We start from the raw sequence: 18626 nt of genomic DNA on the forward strand, positions 1-18626 counted from the left end.
TTTTTCTGTTGCATTTAAAAAAAACTATAGATTCTATGCTGCTAATCTCAGAATGCAGAAAGCAAACTTTCCGTGACACACAAGTCTTGGTTACAGGAGTTTTGTTTAGTAGCAAAATTATTACTGAGGGAATTAGTATTGCCCAAATTGTTTACAGTGTATGAAGAATTAAATTATCTGTTATTAAGGTTTTGTTATTGCATGACATAACAGGTCAATAAATTCTCAAGCACGCTGAGTCACTTTACAGCGATTCCTTATATCACTGGAATATTTGGATTGTTATTCACAGACTGAGACTACTACTTCCATTTTCAGTGTGATACCGCAGTGAAGTGCTATACAACAATCAAATTAAGCCTTTTTCTATCTCGATGTGGAATGATCTGAGCACTTTGACTTCCTAACCCTGCACTGCTCAAGCAAAAATTGGTGCTGCTTGGTGAGCCCCAAATTTTATGCTCGCTGTAATAGTCCACACTGATTGACTTGGCTATACATTCTGATGTGATAACTGAAGGGCATTAAGGGCCCGTTACACTAAGCGATATCGTTAGCAATATCGCTATAACGTCACTGGTTTTGTGACGCAGCAGCGATATTGCTAGCGATATCGCTATGTGTGATACTTACCTCCGACCGGCTCCCCCTCTGGTTATCGCTGATCGCGTGAGAATGGCCTGGGCCATTTCTCAGCATCAGCTTCCTGCTAGGCTTCCAGCTGTGGCGACGAGCGACGAGTGGATGCGGGCGGGAGGACGTCTTCATCGCCGACCGCTGCTATGTCGCTGGTGAGATCTGCCTGTTTGGCAGCTCACTAGAGACCACTTAGCAATGCACCAGCGATCCTGACCGGGTCGTATCGTCGGGATCGCTGGTGCATCGCTAAGTGTAACGGTACCCTTATGGGGAAGTCCATGCAGTCCGGCTTGATGTCACTTGTGTGATTAGTCTAATGTCTCAGTCTTAGTCTTATCAGCCTGTTGGGCATGTTTTCTTGGCAATGGGTGTGAATCAAGACGCAGAGTATCAGAATTCTTGGAGACCTGCAGATTTCAGGAAATTCAATTCAAAATCAATCCTCCATGGCTCAATCAGCAGATCCCTACTCATACTGTCAGTCTTGTCAAAGATACACTTCTTTGACATGGAGAATGGTAATATTTTGGTACCTTGAAATAGCTCATCTATGGGGGTGTAATCAGTGGGATCTCCTGCAATCAGATATATATGGCTTATTTTAAAGATAGCCAATCAATATTCTGAACCTGGAAAACCTCTTTAAAGGGAATCTGTCACCTATTTTTAGCCCCATCAGCTGCGGGCACTGCCATCGGGGCTTATCTACAGCATTCTGTAATGCTGTAGATAAGCCCCCGATGAAACCTGAAAGATAAGAAAAACAAGTTAGATTTTACTCACCCGGGTGTCTGGTCCGGTCAATGGGTGTCACGGCCCGGTCCGGTGCCTCCCATCTTCTAGCGATGCTGTCCTCCTTACTTCTGCCGCAGCTCCTGCGCAGGTGTACTTTATCTGCCCTGTTGAGGGCAGTGTAAAGTACTGCAGTCAGCAGGCGACGGAGCTCTCTGACCTTTCCCGGCGCCTGCGCACTGCAGTACTCAACAGGGCAGATAAAGTACGCCAGTGCAGGAGCCGCAGCAGAAGTAAGGAGGAGGTCATCGCTACAAGATGGGAGGCACCGGAACGCGCCACCCACCGCACCAGACCGCTTCCCCGGTAAGTATAATCTAACTCGTTTTTCTTCTCTTTCAGTTTACATCGGGGGCTTATCTACAGCATTACAGCATGCTGTAGATAAGCCCCTGATGGTGGTGCCAGCAGCTGATAGGGCTAAAAATAGGTGACAGATTCCCTTTAAAATGCAAAAATCTGCTTTAACAGTTCTTCAATTGAATGAAGAGAACATATTGTTAATTTCCACTGTATTTGAACTTTGCAAAAAAATATATAACAATATGATATACCAGAAAGGAAAGGGCTAAGTATTAGAAATACTGTACATCTGCACTAAGATTCAGTTATAACTCATTAATTCATTGCATTAGATTTAGATTCCTAAAAACAAACTATATTGATTTTCAGCCTCTTTTAAATTACCTCTTCCATCAATAGTAATTCCTATTCCTCCACTGCAGAGTGCTTGAAATTCAGCTGCATTGTAAAAGAAAAGGAAGATTTCATTGCATTTGAATTAAACAGACGCATGCATTGCTGTTGTCTTTCACTTCTTATGTTTTACTTATTTATATAAATGTATTGGTTCATTCCATAGACCATAGAAAACTGATGAATAAATTATATAATAAGCCAATATGTCTAGCGAGAAGAGAAGAAGCAAGAATCTAAAAATACATACAGAACAAACTGCTATTACATTAGATTGCTACATTATTTTGTTTGCTTCTTTTTGTTTTTTAATTTAATGAGAATTTAATAAAAAAAATATATATGCATCAATTCTTATCTTTCATTTATTTTAGCAATGACATTTTAGCAGGGTACCGGAAATAAGCCACCATTACCTGAGCTGCGTGGCGGACATGGCTTGCATGGTTCTCCGAACCCGTAATCTGGGTTGGCACAGCAGCACTCAGACTTGGTCACAGATCTGGGAAATTGATGGACACAAACCCCCTTTTTGATGGCTCCATAGCAAGTGCTATGCATGTGGGTATCTAAAGAAATAAGTGAAAACTAAAATATCATATAAATGCAGAGGACAATGTCCTAAACGATACTATAAGACATTGAAAGTCAATTTTGTTTGTAAACAGATAACGTACTCAAATCAGGAATTTCTTATGAATCTATTCTTACAGCGTTAAAAAGCATTAAAAAGATTACGTCACTGTGCAAGCCCTTCTTCATCCCGTTCACCCTCGGGCCAGTTTTCGATTTAATTTTTTTGGTCCCCTTCTTCCCAGAGCTATAGCTTTTTTATTTTTCAGTCAATATGAACGTGTAAGGGTTTTTTTTTTGTGGGACGAGTTGTACTTTTGAACAACACCACTGATTTTACTAACTAATGTACTGGAAAACGGAAAGAAAATTTCAAGTGCTGTGAAATTGCAACAAAAGTGCAATTCCACAATTGCTTGAGTGTTTTTTTTACCGTATTCACTAAATGCTAAAACTGACCTACCATTATGTTTCTCCAGGTCGCTATGAGTTTGCAGAAACCAAACATGTATAGGTTCTTTTTTATTTAAGTAGTGAAAAAAAAATCCAAAACGCCAATTTCCGAGATTCGTATGATCTCCATTTTTCACGATCCAGGGCTGGGTGAAAGCTTATTTTTGCATGCTGAGCTGACGTTTTTATTGATCCTATTTTGTAGTAGATACAGTTGTGGCCAAAAGTATTGACACCCCTGCAATTCTGTCAGATAATACTCAGTTTCTTCCTGAAAATGATTGCAAACACAAATTCTTTGGTATTATTATTTACATTTAATTTGTCTTAAATGAAAAAAACACAAAAGAGAATGAAGCAAAAAGCAAAACATTGATCATTTCACACAAAACTCCAAAAATGTGCCAGACAAAAGTATTGGCACCCTCAGCCTAATACTTGGTTGCACAACCTTTAGCCAAAATAACTGCGACCATCCGCTTCTGGTAACCATCAATGAGTTTCTTACAATGCTCTGCTGGAATTTTAGACCATTCTTCTTTGGCAAACTGCTCCAGGTCCCTGATATTTGAAGGGTGCCTTCTCCAAACTGCCATTTTTAGATCTCTCCACAGGTGTTCTATTGGATTCAGGTCTGGACTCATTGCTGGCCACCTTAGAAGTCTCCAGTGCTTTCTCTCAAACCATTTTCTAGTGCTTTTTGAAGTGTGTTTTGGGTCATTGTCCTGCTGGAAGACCCATGACCTCTCAAGGTGACCCAGCTTTCTCACACTGGGCCCTACATTATGCTGCAAAATTTGTTGGTAGTCTTCAGACTTCATAATGCCATGTACACGGTCAAGCAGTCCAGTGCCAGAGGCTGCAAAGCAACCCCAAAACATCAGGGAACCTCCGATATGTTTGACTGTAGGGACCGTGTTCTTTTACTTGAATGCCTCTTTTTTTCTCCTGTAAACTCTATGTTGATGCCTTTGCCCAAAAAGCTCTACTTTTGTCTCATCTGACCAGAGAACATTCTTCCAAAACGTTTTAGGCTTTTTCAGGTAAGTTTTGGCAAACTCCAGTCTGGCTTTTTTATGTCTCTGGGTAAGAAGTGGGGTCTTCCTGGGTCTCCTACCATACAGTCCCTTTTCATTCAAACGCCGACGGATAGTACGGGTTGACACTGTCGTACCCTCGGACTGCAGGGCAGCTTGAACTTGTTTGGATGTTAGTCGAGGTTCTTTATCCAACATCCACACAATCTTGCGTTGAAATCTCTTGTCAATTTTTCTTTTCCGTCCACATCTAGGGAGGTTAGCCAGAGTGCCATGGGCTTTAAACTTCTTGATGACACTGTGCACGGTAGACACAGGAACATTCAGGTCTTTGGAGATGGACTTGTAGCCTTGAGATTGCTCATGCTTCCTCACAATGTGGTTTCTCAAGTCCTCAGACAGTTCTTTGGTTTTCTTTCTTTTCTCTATGCTCAATGTGGTACACACAAGGACACAGGACAGAGGTTGAGTCAACTTTAATCCATGTCAACTGGCTGCAAGTGTGATTTAGTTATTGCCAACACGTGTTAGGTGCCACAGGTAAGCTACAGGTGCTGTTAATTACACAAATTAGAGAAGCATCACATGATTTTTTGAACAGTGCCAATACTTTTGTCCACCCTCTTTTTTATGTATGGTGTGGAATTATATCCAATTTGGCTTTAGGACAATTCTTTTTGGGTTTTTTCATTTAAGACAAATTACATGAAGATAATAATGCCAAAGAATATGTGTTTGCAATCATTTTCAGGAAGAAACTGAGTATTATCTGACAGAATTGCAGGGGTGTCAATACTTTTGGTCACAACTGTACAATGTTTTGATCCTCTGTTATTGCATTTTATTGCAATGTTGCGGCGGCCAAAAAAGTGTAATTCTGTCATTTTGATTTTTTTCTCTCATTACGCTGTTTAAATTACTTTCATATTTGATAGATTGGGTGTTTATGAACGTGGCAATACCAAATATGTGTATTTTTTATACTTTTTATTATTTTATTTTGAAGTGCTTTTAGGGGAGTGATTTTAACTTTCATATTCTTAAAATTTTCTTACTATTTTTAAAAACAATTTGTTTACATTTTTTCTGGCTTTAATAGTCTCCAGCCTTGCTATGTGACTTGGCTCTCATAGCAGAACAGCAATGACTACCACCTGGGTCTCCTGCAGACCCCTGGTTGTCATGCCAACCCATTGGTGCCTCACCATCATGTTGCAAGGGCACTGATGGTTGAGGTTAGTGATGAGCTTCCAGTGCAAGCATATTAAATGCCACTGTCAGAGATTGACAGCGGCATTTAACATGTTAACAGCCGCGGGTGGATCACACTTCCACCCATAGCTATTAGAGACACATGACAGTTGACCAAATAAGCTTTTATGTGTTCTGGAAAAGATGTGGACTCAACCCTGGAGCCCTCATCAAAAGGGGAGACAAGACATATGCTATATATATATGTCATATGTCATGAAGAGGTTAAAGGGAACCTGTCAACCTGCAGGTAAATAGCATTACAATGCTTCTACACTGTCTTATGGAAAGTGTAACTACTGGGTAACTACTGTGAGAAAGTGAACTTAATTCCTCACAAGAGCCGGCTTTCAGTCATAGGAACATGCATGGAATGGCTACAGTCATCTCTCATAAAACCATTCAATATATTGTGAGTGGAGGCTGTAAGCATGCCCAGGCACTATGATTGACAGCTCTTTCTGCACAGATGCGCTATAGAGATGGCTATCAATCCAATGGCCAGGGCGTGCTGACAGACACTGCTCGCAAGTATAATGAGCTGGAAGCTGGTGGCTCTCTGGAGGAATTAATTTAATTTTCTCCTGTTAGCTGCACTTTCAGTAAGGTGGTCAGAAAGCATTTTAATGCTGTTTATCTGCAGATTATACTTATACCTGCACGTAACTAGCATTTTGGGTAGTAATAGGTTCCCTGTAAATGAAGATCAGCTGTTAAGTTTGAGGGAAATTGCAGGCAATTAAGTCTTTATATAGGTAACAGACCTCAGATATTTCAAAGTAGTCAGGTTATATCGTGTGATATAAGCAGTAGTATAATCATTAAAAATCCCCCATAATATTATGACATAATCAAGTAGTAAATTTCTTGTTTTGATAAGTAGAGTCCATAAATTATATGAACAACTGTTTACAAAATGTTACCATTGTTATCTTTCCAGTGGAATGTAACAAGTAAAAATTGTAACATTTACTGAAATTAGTAATAGGTACAGAGGGGAACATGGTACAATCAGATAGGTCAGGAACTTACCAACGCAAACACGTCCATCTACCCCAACAACTAAACCAGGTGGGCAGTCACAGCGAAAAGACCCTTCTGTGTTAATGCAGTGCCCGTTCATACACATGCCTGGTGTCTGACATTCGTCAACATCTAGAAAAGCAGTAATTAGGGAAAAATAGAAACGTAACTGAAATAAAAATGATTGAATTAAAAATATTGAAATATAAGAATTATAGAACATACCTGTACAATAGCGACCATTGGCTGCCAGGACAAATCCTGGTTTACAGATGCACTTGAAACTGCCATCCTCATTTATACACATTCCATTTAAACACATATTTGTAGTGGCGCATTCATCATGATCTGGTGATATAAATGAGAACATCACCTCAGGCAATTACATATACTTAATACATAGACAGAAATTAAAGGAAGCTCACCACGCTTGCGGATTTACAAAACCAAAATCCTGATATCTGGAAAGTGCCAGATACTGCTGGTGGAGCACAGAAAACACATAAGCAATTAAAGTAAATCTGTCAGCAGGATTTTGCTAAGTAACCCACAGACACTGTCAGGTTGGCACTGTTATACTGATTAAAATAATACCTTGGTCGATGAAATCCGTCTTGTGGTTCTTGTGTAATTAGTGTAAGAAGTTTGCAGCTAATGATATGCTTGTGCTCCGGAGTGGGATTATAGGCAGAGTCTTATCTTCCTATCGAAGCCAGAGAAAGGAAGGAAGACCAGCCCACAGGCCACCCCGAAGCACAAACAGTCTTATGCTATTGTTAAAAACTTGGATTCATGGAAAACAATTAAAGGGAATCTGTCACCCATTTTTAGTGATATCATGTAAAGATATCACCCAAGTGTGCGTCCCATAAGGATTCTTTTAGGACTTATGATTCCCCCTAACCCTGTACCTTTGATGCATAAATACCTTTTTTATCTTGGTGGAGATGTATGGAAATCGCCGCGGTCCAGTCCGATGGGCGGGGCTTATTCACCTTCTTCCCCCCTCCTCTGCCTGCTGAACGTAATCTTGATCTGTGAATATCACAGATGCCGTAGTTTTCTGCGCCTGTGCATTGAAAAGGCCTCCGGCGCTTGTGCAGTATGATTTGCCCAACTGTACAGCGGTGTGTCTGACGGCGGGTGTGCACCACCACCGTCAGAGACACTTGATTGCACTATGAGGGACCCTGTGCCAGTGCCCGCGCCCAAGAGTCGGCCTACCCACCTGTCCAGGGCAACGGCACTCGCACGGTGTCGTGCGGTAGGTGGTGACCCCGGCCATGGGGGGGAGGCAGCACAGTTAGGGAGTTTTAGAAAGTGGCATATGTTGATGTTGGACATTCAGCTGATGCAAAAGGCGAAATAGGTGAAGTACCAGGAAGAGGTGGACCAAAGCAAGCCATTTTTCTGTCACCCTATGTGTCATCAGGGGAAGGTGGGACAAAATCCTTGGAAACCCATGCGTGGTTCATTTTAATGAAGGTTAGATCATCCACATTTTGGGTTGACAGACGGGTCCTTTTTTCTGTCAGTATTGAAAATGTTTCTATACTAATGCACAAAGCATGGGCAACAAACAAGGAGAATTGGAACTACTAACACAGGAAAAGAAATATGATGTCATTGGAATCACTGAAACTTGGTGGGACAATACACATGATTGGAATACAAGACTAGAAGGATACAACTTATTTGCAAGAAACAGACTTGATAAACGAGGAGGGGGTGTCGCATTGTACGTTAGAAACGCGTATATCTGCACAGAGATTGAAGCTTCAGAGACTGAGAGTTCTGTGGAAACTGTTTGGGTAAGAATACAAGGACAGAACAATGGAAAGGACACCATTGTAGGCATTTACTACAGGCCGCCTGTGCAAGCTGAAGATATGGATGAACTCTTTATGCATCAAATGGCCAAGTTCTCCAAAAAATATGACATAGTTGTCATGGGAGATTTCAACTATCCAGACATTTGTTGGGAATCTCTCTCAGGCAAAACTAACAGGTCAAGGAAATTCTTATCCTCTCTTGCTGACAACTTTATCTTCCAAAAGGTAAAGGAGAAAACAAGGGGAACTGCTACCTTGGATCTAATCCTTATAAACAGGGAGGAAATGGTTGAGGAGGTAAAAGTGGCTGGGACCCTAGGAGGTAGCGACCATGCTATTTTAGAATTTTGGATAACTAGAGGCGGAAGACCTGTGAAGACTCAGACGTCAAGGTTAGATTTCAGAAAGGCAGATTTTAAGGGATTCAGAAAGAGAATTGGAGGGATCCAATGGCTGGATATCCTTAAAGACAAAAATGTCCAGGAAGGATGGGAAATCTTGAAAAATGAAATTCTCAAAGCACAGTTGTTAACAATTCCGAAAAGAGGGAAGAATAGGAAGCATTTAAGGAAACCAGGATGGATGAACACAGAACTTAAGCACATGCTAAAAAGGAAGCAAAAAATGTTTATAAAATGGAAAGAAGGAGGCATATCTAAAGAAGAATACAATGCTGTCTGCAGAACCTGCAAGGCACAAATCAGATTATCTAAAGCTGAAAATGAATTGAGGCTTGCAAGAGATGTCAAAAGCAATAATAAAGGATTTTGGGGATATGTCAAAAGTAAAAGAAAAGTCAAAGATGCTATAGGATTTTTACAGGATGAAAATGATGAAATGGTAAGACAGGATGTCGAGAAGGCTGAACTTTTAAATTCCTATTTTGCATCTGTTTTCTCTCAGAAAGGAAATGTAACATCAACTGTTATTCACTGTCCTATTAAGGGAATAGAAGAATCCAGGATATCTATAAACAAAAAGATAGTGAGGAAACACTTAGCTAACCTAAATGTATTCAAGTCTCCAGGTCCAGATGAATTACACCCCAGAGTACTGAAGGAGATAGCAGAAGAAATTTTTGAACCCCTCTCCATAATCTTTGAAAATTCTTGGAGAACAGGAGAAGTGCCAGAAGACTGGAGAAGAGCAAATGTTGTTCCTATCTTCAAAAAGGGGAAGAAGGTGGACCCAGGCAACTATAGGCCGGTGAGTCTGACTTCTATACCAGGAAAGATCTTTGAACAAATTATTAAACAACATGTATGTCAATACCTGGATAAGAATGAAGTGATTAAACAGAGTCAGCATGGGTTTGTAACTAATAAGTCATGTCAGACTAATTTAATTTCCTTCTATGATGGTATTACTGATTGGGTGGATCAAGGAAATGCTGTAGATATAGTATATCTTGACTTCAGCAAAGCATTTGACAAAGTCTCTCATACAATCCTTATTGAAAAAATGACTAAGTATGGAATGGACAAGGCAACTGTTAGGTGGATTCATAACTGGCTTAGTGATCGGACCCAAAGAGTGGTCGTAAATGGCTGCACATCCAGTTGGAAGAATGTCTCAAGTGGGGTACCACAGGGCTCTGTCCTGGGCCCTGTATTGTTCAACATCTTTATCAACGATTTAGATGAAGGAATTGAGGGTAAACTGATTAAATTTGCTGATGACACAAAGCTAGGAGGGATAGCTAATACTAGAGAAGAGAGAGAGAGGATTCAAAAAGATTTAAATAAACTGGAGAAGTGGGCAGCAACTAACAGAATGGTTTTTAACAGGGAGAAATGCAAAGTACTACATCTGGGCAATAAAAATGAAAAAAGCATATATAGAATGGGAGGAATAGGGCTAAGTGACAGCACATGTGAAAAAGACTTGGGTATACTAATAGATCACAGACTGAATATGAGTCAACAGTGTGATGCAGCAGCAAAAAAGGCAAATGCAATTCTAGGATGTATTAACAGAAGCATACAGTCTAGATCACGTGAAGTCATTATTTCCCTCTACTCCTCTTTGGTCAGACCTCATCTGGAATATTGTGTCCAATTTTGGGCACCACATTTTAAAAAAGACATCAACAAACTGGAGCAAGTTCAGAAAAGAGCGACCAGAATGGTGACCGGTCTGCAAACCCTGTCTTATGAGGAAAGGTTGCAGGATTTGGGAATGTTTAGTTTGCAAAAGAGAAGACTGAGAGGAGACTTAATAGCTGTCTACAAATATCTAAAGGGCTGTCACATTGTAGAAGGATCAACTTTATTCTCATTTGCACAAGGAAAGACTAGAAGCAATGGGATGAAGCTGAATGGGAGGAGACACAGATTAGATATTAGAAAAAACTTTTTGACAGTTAGAGTGATCAATGAGTGGAACAGGCTGCCACGAGAAGTGGTGAGTTCTCCTTCAATGGAAGTCTTCAAACAGAGGCTGGACAGACATCTAACTGGGATGATTTAGCGAATCCTGCTTTGAGCAGGGGGTTGGACCAGATGGCCCAGGAGGTCCCTTCCAACTCTACGTTTCTATGATTCTATGATTCTATGATCCAGCTGCACTGAAGACTCTTTCCGATAGCACACTTGCAGCTGGGCAAGCGAGCTCCTGTAAGGCATATTGGGCCAATTCAGGCCAGGTGTCCAGTTTAGCGGCCCAATAGTCAAAGGGGAATGACCTGTGTGGGAGAACATCGATATGGGAGGAAAAGTAGTTTGTAACCATAGTTGACAACTGCTGTCTCCTGTCACTTTCCATCGATGCAGTATTACCAGTTGTGTGAGCGGTATTTGAAAAATCAGTCCACAACATTGTCATGAAACCCCTGTCTCCAACGTCACTTCTGCTGTGTGCACCACGAACACCTCTGCCAAGCTGCCCCCGGCCCGTACGGCTCGTGTGAGAACCATCACCGCTGCTGTGTGCTGGGAATGCCTCAAGCAACCGATTTACCAGAGTTGCTTGTTTATTAGCCAATATTAGGTCAAGGTTCTCCTGTGGCATGATGTTTTGTAATTTGCCTTTATAGCGTGGATCCAGGATGCTGGCCAACCAGTAGTCGTCATCGTTCATCATTTTGGCAATGCAGGGGTCCCTTTTTAGGATCCGCAAGGCATAATCTGACATGTGGGCGAATGTTCCCGGTGTCAATGATGCACTGCGAGTGCTGGGTGGAGGAGCACTTTCTGGCAAATCCACATCCCTCCAGTCACGCACAAACCCTGTACCAGACCTTGCCACGCCAACATTTTCACTTGCCCCACGAGATGCATCCTCCTCCCCTAAGTAATCATCCCCATCATCATCCTCCTCCTCCTCTTCTTCCTCCACCTCGTCCAGGAGAGGTCCCTGAGCAGACAATGGCTGAATGTCATCAAGGATTCCCTCCTCCTCTTCCTCCTCATCAACATTGGCTGCAGACGCCTGCTCCTTAAGGTGCGTCAAAGTTTGCATGAGCAGACGCATAAGTGGGATGCTCATGCTTAGGATGGCGTCGTCTGCGCTTACCAGCCGTGTGCATTCCTCAAAACACTGAAGGACTTTACAGAGGTCTTTCAGCTTCGACCACTGCACACCTGTCAAGTCCATGTCTGCTCTCAAAGTGCCTGGCCGTGTATCCTCCCACAAATGCATTATGGCCTGCCTCTGCTTGCACAGCCGCTCCGCCATGTGCAGGGTGGAGTTCCACCTTGTTGCAATGTCGATAATGAGGCGGTGGTTGGGAAGGTGGAGCAATCGCTGCAGCTTCTGCATACGAACGGAGTGTACAGGCGACCGGCGGATGTGCGCGCACAGTCTTCGCACCTTCTGGAGCAGGGCTGTTAACTCCGGATAATTTTTGAGGAAGCACTGCACCACCAGGTTCAAGGTGTGAGCCAAGCAAGGTATGTGGCTGAGTTTTGAAAGGGCTATGGCTGCCACAAAATTACGGCCGTTATCACTAACTACCTTGCCTGCCTCAAGATGTACACTGCCCAGCCATGACTCGGTTTGTCGCTTCAAGTACTCGGCCAGCACCTCGGCGGTGTGTCTGTCGCCCAAACACATCATCTGCAACACAGCCTGCTGACGCTTTCCACTAGCTACTCGATAGGGGGACACATCGTGTGCAACAGCGGCAGCTGCAGATGGAGTGCTCATACGACTGCGCTCTGTGGACGAGCTTTCGCTTCTGGAGGAGGAGGAGGAGGGTCGAACGCCTACAGCCAACTGTTTCCTATACCGTGGGCTAGGCAGCACTGTCCCACCACCGCTGTCCCCTGTGGACCCTGCATCCACCACATTAACCCAGTGCGCAGTGATGGACACGTAACGGCCCTGGCCATGCCGACTGGACCATGCATCAGTTGTGAGGTGCACCTTTCCGCTCACTGACTGCTTGAGTGCATGGACAATGCGGTCTTTCACATGATGGTGGAGGGCTGGGATGGCTTTGCGAGAGAAGAAGTGGCGACTGGGTAGGTCATAGCGTGGTACTGCATAGGCCATGAGTTCGCGGAAAGTTGTGCTTTCCACCAACCGAAAGGGCATCATCTCATTAGTTTGGCAATGTGGGCGTTCAAACCCAGTGTACGCGGATGAGAGACTGAGTACTTTCTTGACCTACTCATAGTGTCTGGGAGGGTGAGCTGGACTTGAGAGCTGCATATGGTGGAAGTAGCGGTGGACAGGGTGGACTGAGAGAGGGTTGATGATGGTGATGGAGTTGGTGTTCTTTCTGATTGCCTAGAATCAGTCTTTCGTTGATATAACAGTGGGATTCCCTGACTGCTGTGGTCTTGCAACAACACCTCAACATTTGCTGCTGTGCTAACCGGTGGGCTTACAGTGGGGGAAACAATGTAGCGTTGCTGACTACCTTCGTTGTGATCAGTTGCACATGTAGCACTTGAGGTTTGGTGTTGTGTCCACGCTTGCAAGTTCATGCTGGTTAAATGTCTAAGCATGCAACTGGTATTCAAATTTTTCAGATTTTTCCCTCGGCTAAAGGTCTTTGCGCACTTCTTACAGATAACCTTGGCCTGATCATGAGGATTTTGTTCAAAAAAGTGCCACACTGCACTCTTCCTACTTTGGCAGACATTTTGCGGCCTAGCACGCTGTGATCTTTTGACCCTCTGGACAAGCTGTCCAGCAACTCTTTTGATGTTTGGAACCTGTCTTTGGAGTGCTCCGGGCCTGCCAGATAACAGCTGTTGCGATGTCGATGTCTGCTGTGGATGCTCCTCATCTGAGCTATTGGAAGCAGCACCCTCTTCCCCCAATGGATGCCAATCTGGGTCAACAACTGGGTCATCCATCACCTCCTCTTTTATGTCATGTGCACCTTCCTCTGTGTCACCGTGTATGGTGGTATAGTGTGCGGGAAGGGGCACCTGAGTCTCATCAGGGTCAGAATCTGGCTCTGTACACTGCGAGGACAATGTAGTGCTCTGAGTGAATGTACCAGCAGAATCATCCATCAGCGGCTGTGCATCAGTGCACTCCATGTCAGATTCATCTTGGCCTGGGTAATTCACCATTTCACTTGATAATCCAGGCATGGTATGTGAAAACAGCTCCATGGAGTAATCAGTAGTATGGCCTGCGTCATCCTTCAATCTTGGTTGGGGTGAAGGACACAAGGAAAGGTGTGGTTCATGAACATGAGCCTCCAATGACGACTCAGTGCTTTTACTTTTTACAACTGAAGAAGAGGAGGCGATAGAGATGGAGGCTGAGTCAGCAATGTAAGACAAAACTTTTTCCTGATGCTCTGGCTTTAAAAGCGGTTTGCCAACTCCTAGAAAACTAAGCGTTTGAGGCCTTATGTAGCCAGATGATGACGCAGGGTCAGCACCTCCTGCATTCGGTCCTATTTTGCTCTTGCCACTACCATCAGATCCACCACCAACACCATCATTACCAGCTGCCAACCCCCGCCCAATTCCACGGCCTCTTCCACCAGCCTTCCTCATTTTTGGTAGAAATGTAGACAAAATCCAACAAACTATATATTAATGTAAAACAAGGTACAAGGTGTCTATAGGACAGGGGAGATTTTGAATTTCTGCACACACTTTTGGACACTGGACACTTTTGGATTGTGTGAGGCCCACTGATATCTGAGCGCTATGTGACAGGCTCGATGGCACTGCTGTGACAAAAGTGACTAGAGGATAAGGGAGATTTTGAATATCTGCACACACTTTTGGACACTGGACACTTTTGGATTGTGTGAGGCCCACTGATATCTCAGCGCTATGTGACAGGCTCGATGGCACTGCTGTGACAAAAGTGACTAGAGGATAAGGTAGATTTTGAATATCTGCACACACTTTTGGACACTGGACACTTTTGGATTGTGTGAGGCCCACTGATATCTCAGCGCTATGTGACAGGCTCGATGGCACTGCTGTGACAAAAGTGACTAGTGGATAAGGGAGATTTTGAATTTCTGCACACACTTGTGGACAGTGGACACTTTTGGATTGTGTGAGGCCCACTGATATCTGAGCGCTATGTGACAGGCTCGATGGCACAGCTGTGACAAAAGTGACTAGAGGATAAGGGAGATTTTGAATTTCTGCACACACTTGTGGACAGTGGACACTTTTGGATTGTGTGAGGCCCACTGATATCTGAGCGCTATGTGACAGGCTCGATGGCACTGCTGTGACAAAAGTGACTAGAGGATAAGGGAGATTTTGAATTTCTGCACACACTTGTGGACAGAGGACACTTTTGGATTGTGTGAGGCCCACTGATATCTGAGCGCTATGTGACAGGCTCGATGGCACAGCTGTGACAAAAGTGACTAGAGGATAAGGGAGATTTTGAATTTCTGCACACACTTGTGGACAGTGGACACTTTTGGATTGTGTGAGTCCCACTGATATCTGAGCGCTATGTGACAGGCTCGATGGCACAGCTGTGACAAAAGTGACTAGAGGATAAGGGAGATTTTGAATCTCTGCACACACTTTTGGACACTGGACACTTTTGGATTGTGTGAGGCCCAATGAATATCTGAGCGCTATGTGACAGGCTCGATGGCACAGCTGTGACAAAAGTGACTAGAGGATAAGGGAGATTGGATTGCTTTTAAAAAAGCAGTTTGCGGAGCAGTGGGTAAACAGCAATGCCAGCCTGTCAGGAAGCCTTAGAAGGCAGCCCAACAACCAACACCACTGATACACCACTATATAGCCTCCCCTTGCACTGCACACACAGTGACTGGTGTGTTGTGCAGGCCAAATTGCTAGCAGCAGAAGCAGTTTTTTTTTCTTCTCAGCAGGACAAAAAAAAAAATTGGGATTGCTTTTAAAAAAGCAGTTTGCGGAGCAGTGGGTAAACAGCAATGCCAGCCTGTCAGGAAGCCTTAAAAGGCAGCCCAACAACCAACACCACTGATACACCACTATATAGCCTCCCCTTGCACTGCACACACAGTGACTGGTGTGTTGTGCAGGCCAAATCGCTAGCAGCAGAAGCAGTTTTTTTGTCTTCTTCCCTGCCTAACGCTCTCCCTACAGAATCAGCAGCAACCTCTCCCTATACTAAGATCGGCAGAAGTAAGATGGCGGTCGGCGTGCACGCCCTTTTATACCCCCTGTGACGCCCACCAAAGCAAGCCAATCACTTGCATGCCCTTCTGAAAGATGGTGGTGACCCGTGCCTATGTCATCACGTTGCCCACAGTGTCCGTGGATACTGATTGGCTGAAAAAGAGCGCAAAACAAACTTTTGAAACGCGACTTTGGCGCGTAAGTCGCCGACCTCGTGGCCGACCTCATCCTAGGGTCGGGTTTCGTTTCATGAAACCCGACTTTTGAATTTTTTTGACCCGTTTCGCTCAACTCTACTAATAATAAATACATAGTTATTGCAAACAATAGACAGGCCCCACCATAAGTAAATGGGGACCAATGGGCATTGCTAGTGTCTGTCATGTGATGCATCCAACACTGTCATGGCATACATTTATAAAGGAAACAGATGTGAACACTTTTACTGTAAAACACTACTGGAAGAGATGCCTTCAGAAAAATTCCATGTTCAATATAAAATAAACAGTGCCTTGTGAAAGTTTTTGGCCCCCTGGAACTTTTCAACCTTTTCCCACATATCATGCTTCAAACATAAAGATACCAAATGTAAATTTTTGGTGAAGAATCAACAACAAGTGGGACACCATTGACAAGTTGAGCGAAATTTATTGATTATTTTAAAATTTTGCGGAAATTCAAAAACTGAAAAGTGGGGCGTGCAATATTGTTCGACCCCTTTAACTTAATACTTTGTTGCGCCACCTTTTGCTGCGATTACAGCTGCAAGTCTCTTGGGGTATGTCTCTATCAGTTTTGTACATTTTGTACAGTTTCTTCCTTGGCAAACAACTCGAGCTCAGTGTCGTTTGATGGAAATCGTTTGTGAACAGCAGTTTTCAGCTCTTTCCACAGATTCTCGATAGGATTCGGTCTGGACTTTGACTTGGCCATTCTAACAACTGTATACCATTATTTGTGAACCATTCCATTGTAGATTTTGCTTTGTGTTTGGGATCATTGTCTTGTTGGAAGACAAATCTCCGTCCCAGTCGCAGGTCTTTTGCAGACTCCAACATGTTTTCTGCAAGAATGGTCCTGAATTTGGCTCCATCCATCTTCCCATCAATTTTAACCATCTTCCCTGTCCCCGTTGAAGAAAAGCAGACCCAAACCATGATGCTGCCACCGCCATGTTTGACAGTGGGGATGGTGTGTTCAGAGTGATGAGCTGTGTTGCCTTTATGCCAAACATCATTTGGCATTGTTGCAAAAAGTTTGATTTTGGCTTCATCTGACCAGAGCACTTTCTTCCACATGTTTGGTGTGTCTCCCAGGTGGCTTGTTGCAAACTTTAAACAACACTTTTTATGGATATCTTTGAGAAATGGCTTTCTTCTTGCCACTCTTCCATAAAGGCCAGATTTGTGCAGTGTACGACTGATTGTTGTCCTATGGACAGACTGTCCCACCTCAGCTGTAGATCTCTGCAGTTCATCCAGAATGATCATGGGCCTCTTGGCTGCATCTCTGATCAGTCTTTTCCTTGTTTGAGATGAAAGTTTAGAGGGACAGCCGGGTCTTGGTAGATTTGCAGTGGTATGATACTCCTTCCATTACAAAATGATCGCTTGCACAGTGCTCCTTGGGATGTTTGAAGTTTTGGAAATCATTTTGTATCTAAATCCAGCTTTAAACTTCTCCACAACAGTATCACGGACCTGCCTGTTGTGTTACTTGGTCTTCATGATGCTCTCTGTGCTTCAAACAGAACCCTGAGACTATCACAGAGCAGGTGCATTTATACGGAGACTTGATTACACAGGTGGATTATATTTATCATCATTAGTCATTTAGGACAACATTCGATCATTCAGAGATCCACAATGAACTTTTGGAGTGAGTTTGCTGCACTGAAAATAAATGGGCTGAATAATATTGCATGCCCCACTTCTGAGTTTTTGAGTTTCCACACAAATCTAAAATAACCAATACATTTTGTTCAATTTCACAATTGTGTACCACTTGTTGATGATTCTTCACCAAAAATTTACATTTGGTATCTTTATGTTTGAAGCATGATATGTGGAAAAAGGTTGAAAAGTTCCAGGGGGCCGAATACTTTCGCAAGGCACTGTATATACCACCTAGCATCATTAGAAAATCCTCAAACTGGCTTCTGCCGATACTGAAAAGAACAAAGATGCACTGTAACTAAAATGTGGAAATAATATGTAGAAATTCCACTTTGATCTTGTTAAGTAAGCTGGATTTTTTAGCTGAAGACATTTGTCTACATGTTCTTTGGCCAAATAAGTTCACTGAATTTAGCTCTAAATCTGCTATTGTGGGAGAGCTGATGTCATCTGCTTCTTTATTTCACTGACTTTGATCTGCTCTATATTTTCAATTGAATGAGACGTTCATCATTGATGAAGATCAACAAGTATTTAGTTTAAAAATAAATTGGGAATTATTGTTATTATTATTATTTATTATTATAGCGCCATTTATTCCATGGCGCTTTTCATGTGAGGAGGGGTATACATAATACATACAAGTACAGTAATCTTAAACAATACAAGTCACGACTGGTAAAGGATGAGAGAGGACCCTGCCCGAGAGGGCTCACAATCTACAACGGGATGGGTGAGGATACAGTAAGCGAGGGTAGAGCTGGTCGTGCAGCGGTTTGGTGGATCGGTGGTTACTGCAAGTTGTAGGCTTGTCGGAAGAGGTAGGTCTTCAAGTTCTTTTTGAAGGTTTCCATGGTAGGCGAGAGTCTGATATGTTGTGGT

The 18626-nt window shown here is 43.1% G+C and overlaps 1 protein-coding gene across 1 annotated transcript in view; it reads right to left on the bottom strand.

Annotated features, from left to right (window-relative positions):
• FBN2 (fibrillin 2) overlaps nucleotides 1-18626 on the bottom strand; it is a 378197-nt gene that overhangs the window by 142719 nt on the left and 216852 nt on the right. Inside the window, exons 14-17 of the mRNA XM_073557740.1 lie at nucleotides 6690-6812; nucleotides 6474-6596; nucleotides 2544-2696; nucleotides 2119-2172 (exon numbers count right to left, since the gene is read on the bottom strand). Of these exons, the coding sequence (XP_073413841.1) occupies nucleotides 2119-2172; nucleotides 2544-2696; nucleotides 6474-6596; nucleotides 6690-6812 (453 nt within the window). The remainder of the gene's footprint in view (nucleotides 1-2118; nucleotides 2173-2543; nucleotides 2697-6473; nucleotides 6597-6689; nucleotides 6813-18626) is intronic.

The sequence above is a fragment of the Dendrobates tinctorius genome, unplaced genomic scaffold (assembly GCF_039654945.1).
Source record: "Dendrobates tinctorius isolate UK_male_01 unplaced genomic scaffold, ASM3965494v1 ptg000003l, whole genome shotgun sequence".
Lineage (NCBI taxonomy): Eukaryota > Metazoa > Chordata > Amphibia > Anura > Dendrobatidae > Dendrobates > Dendrobates tinctorius.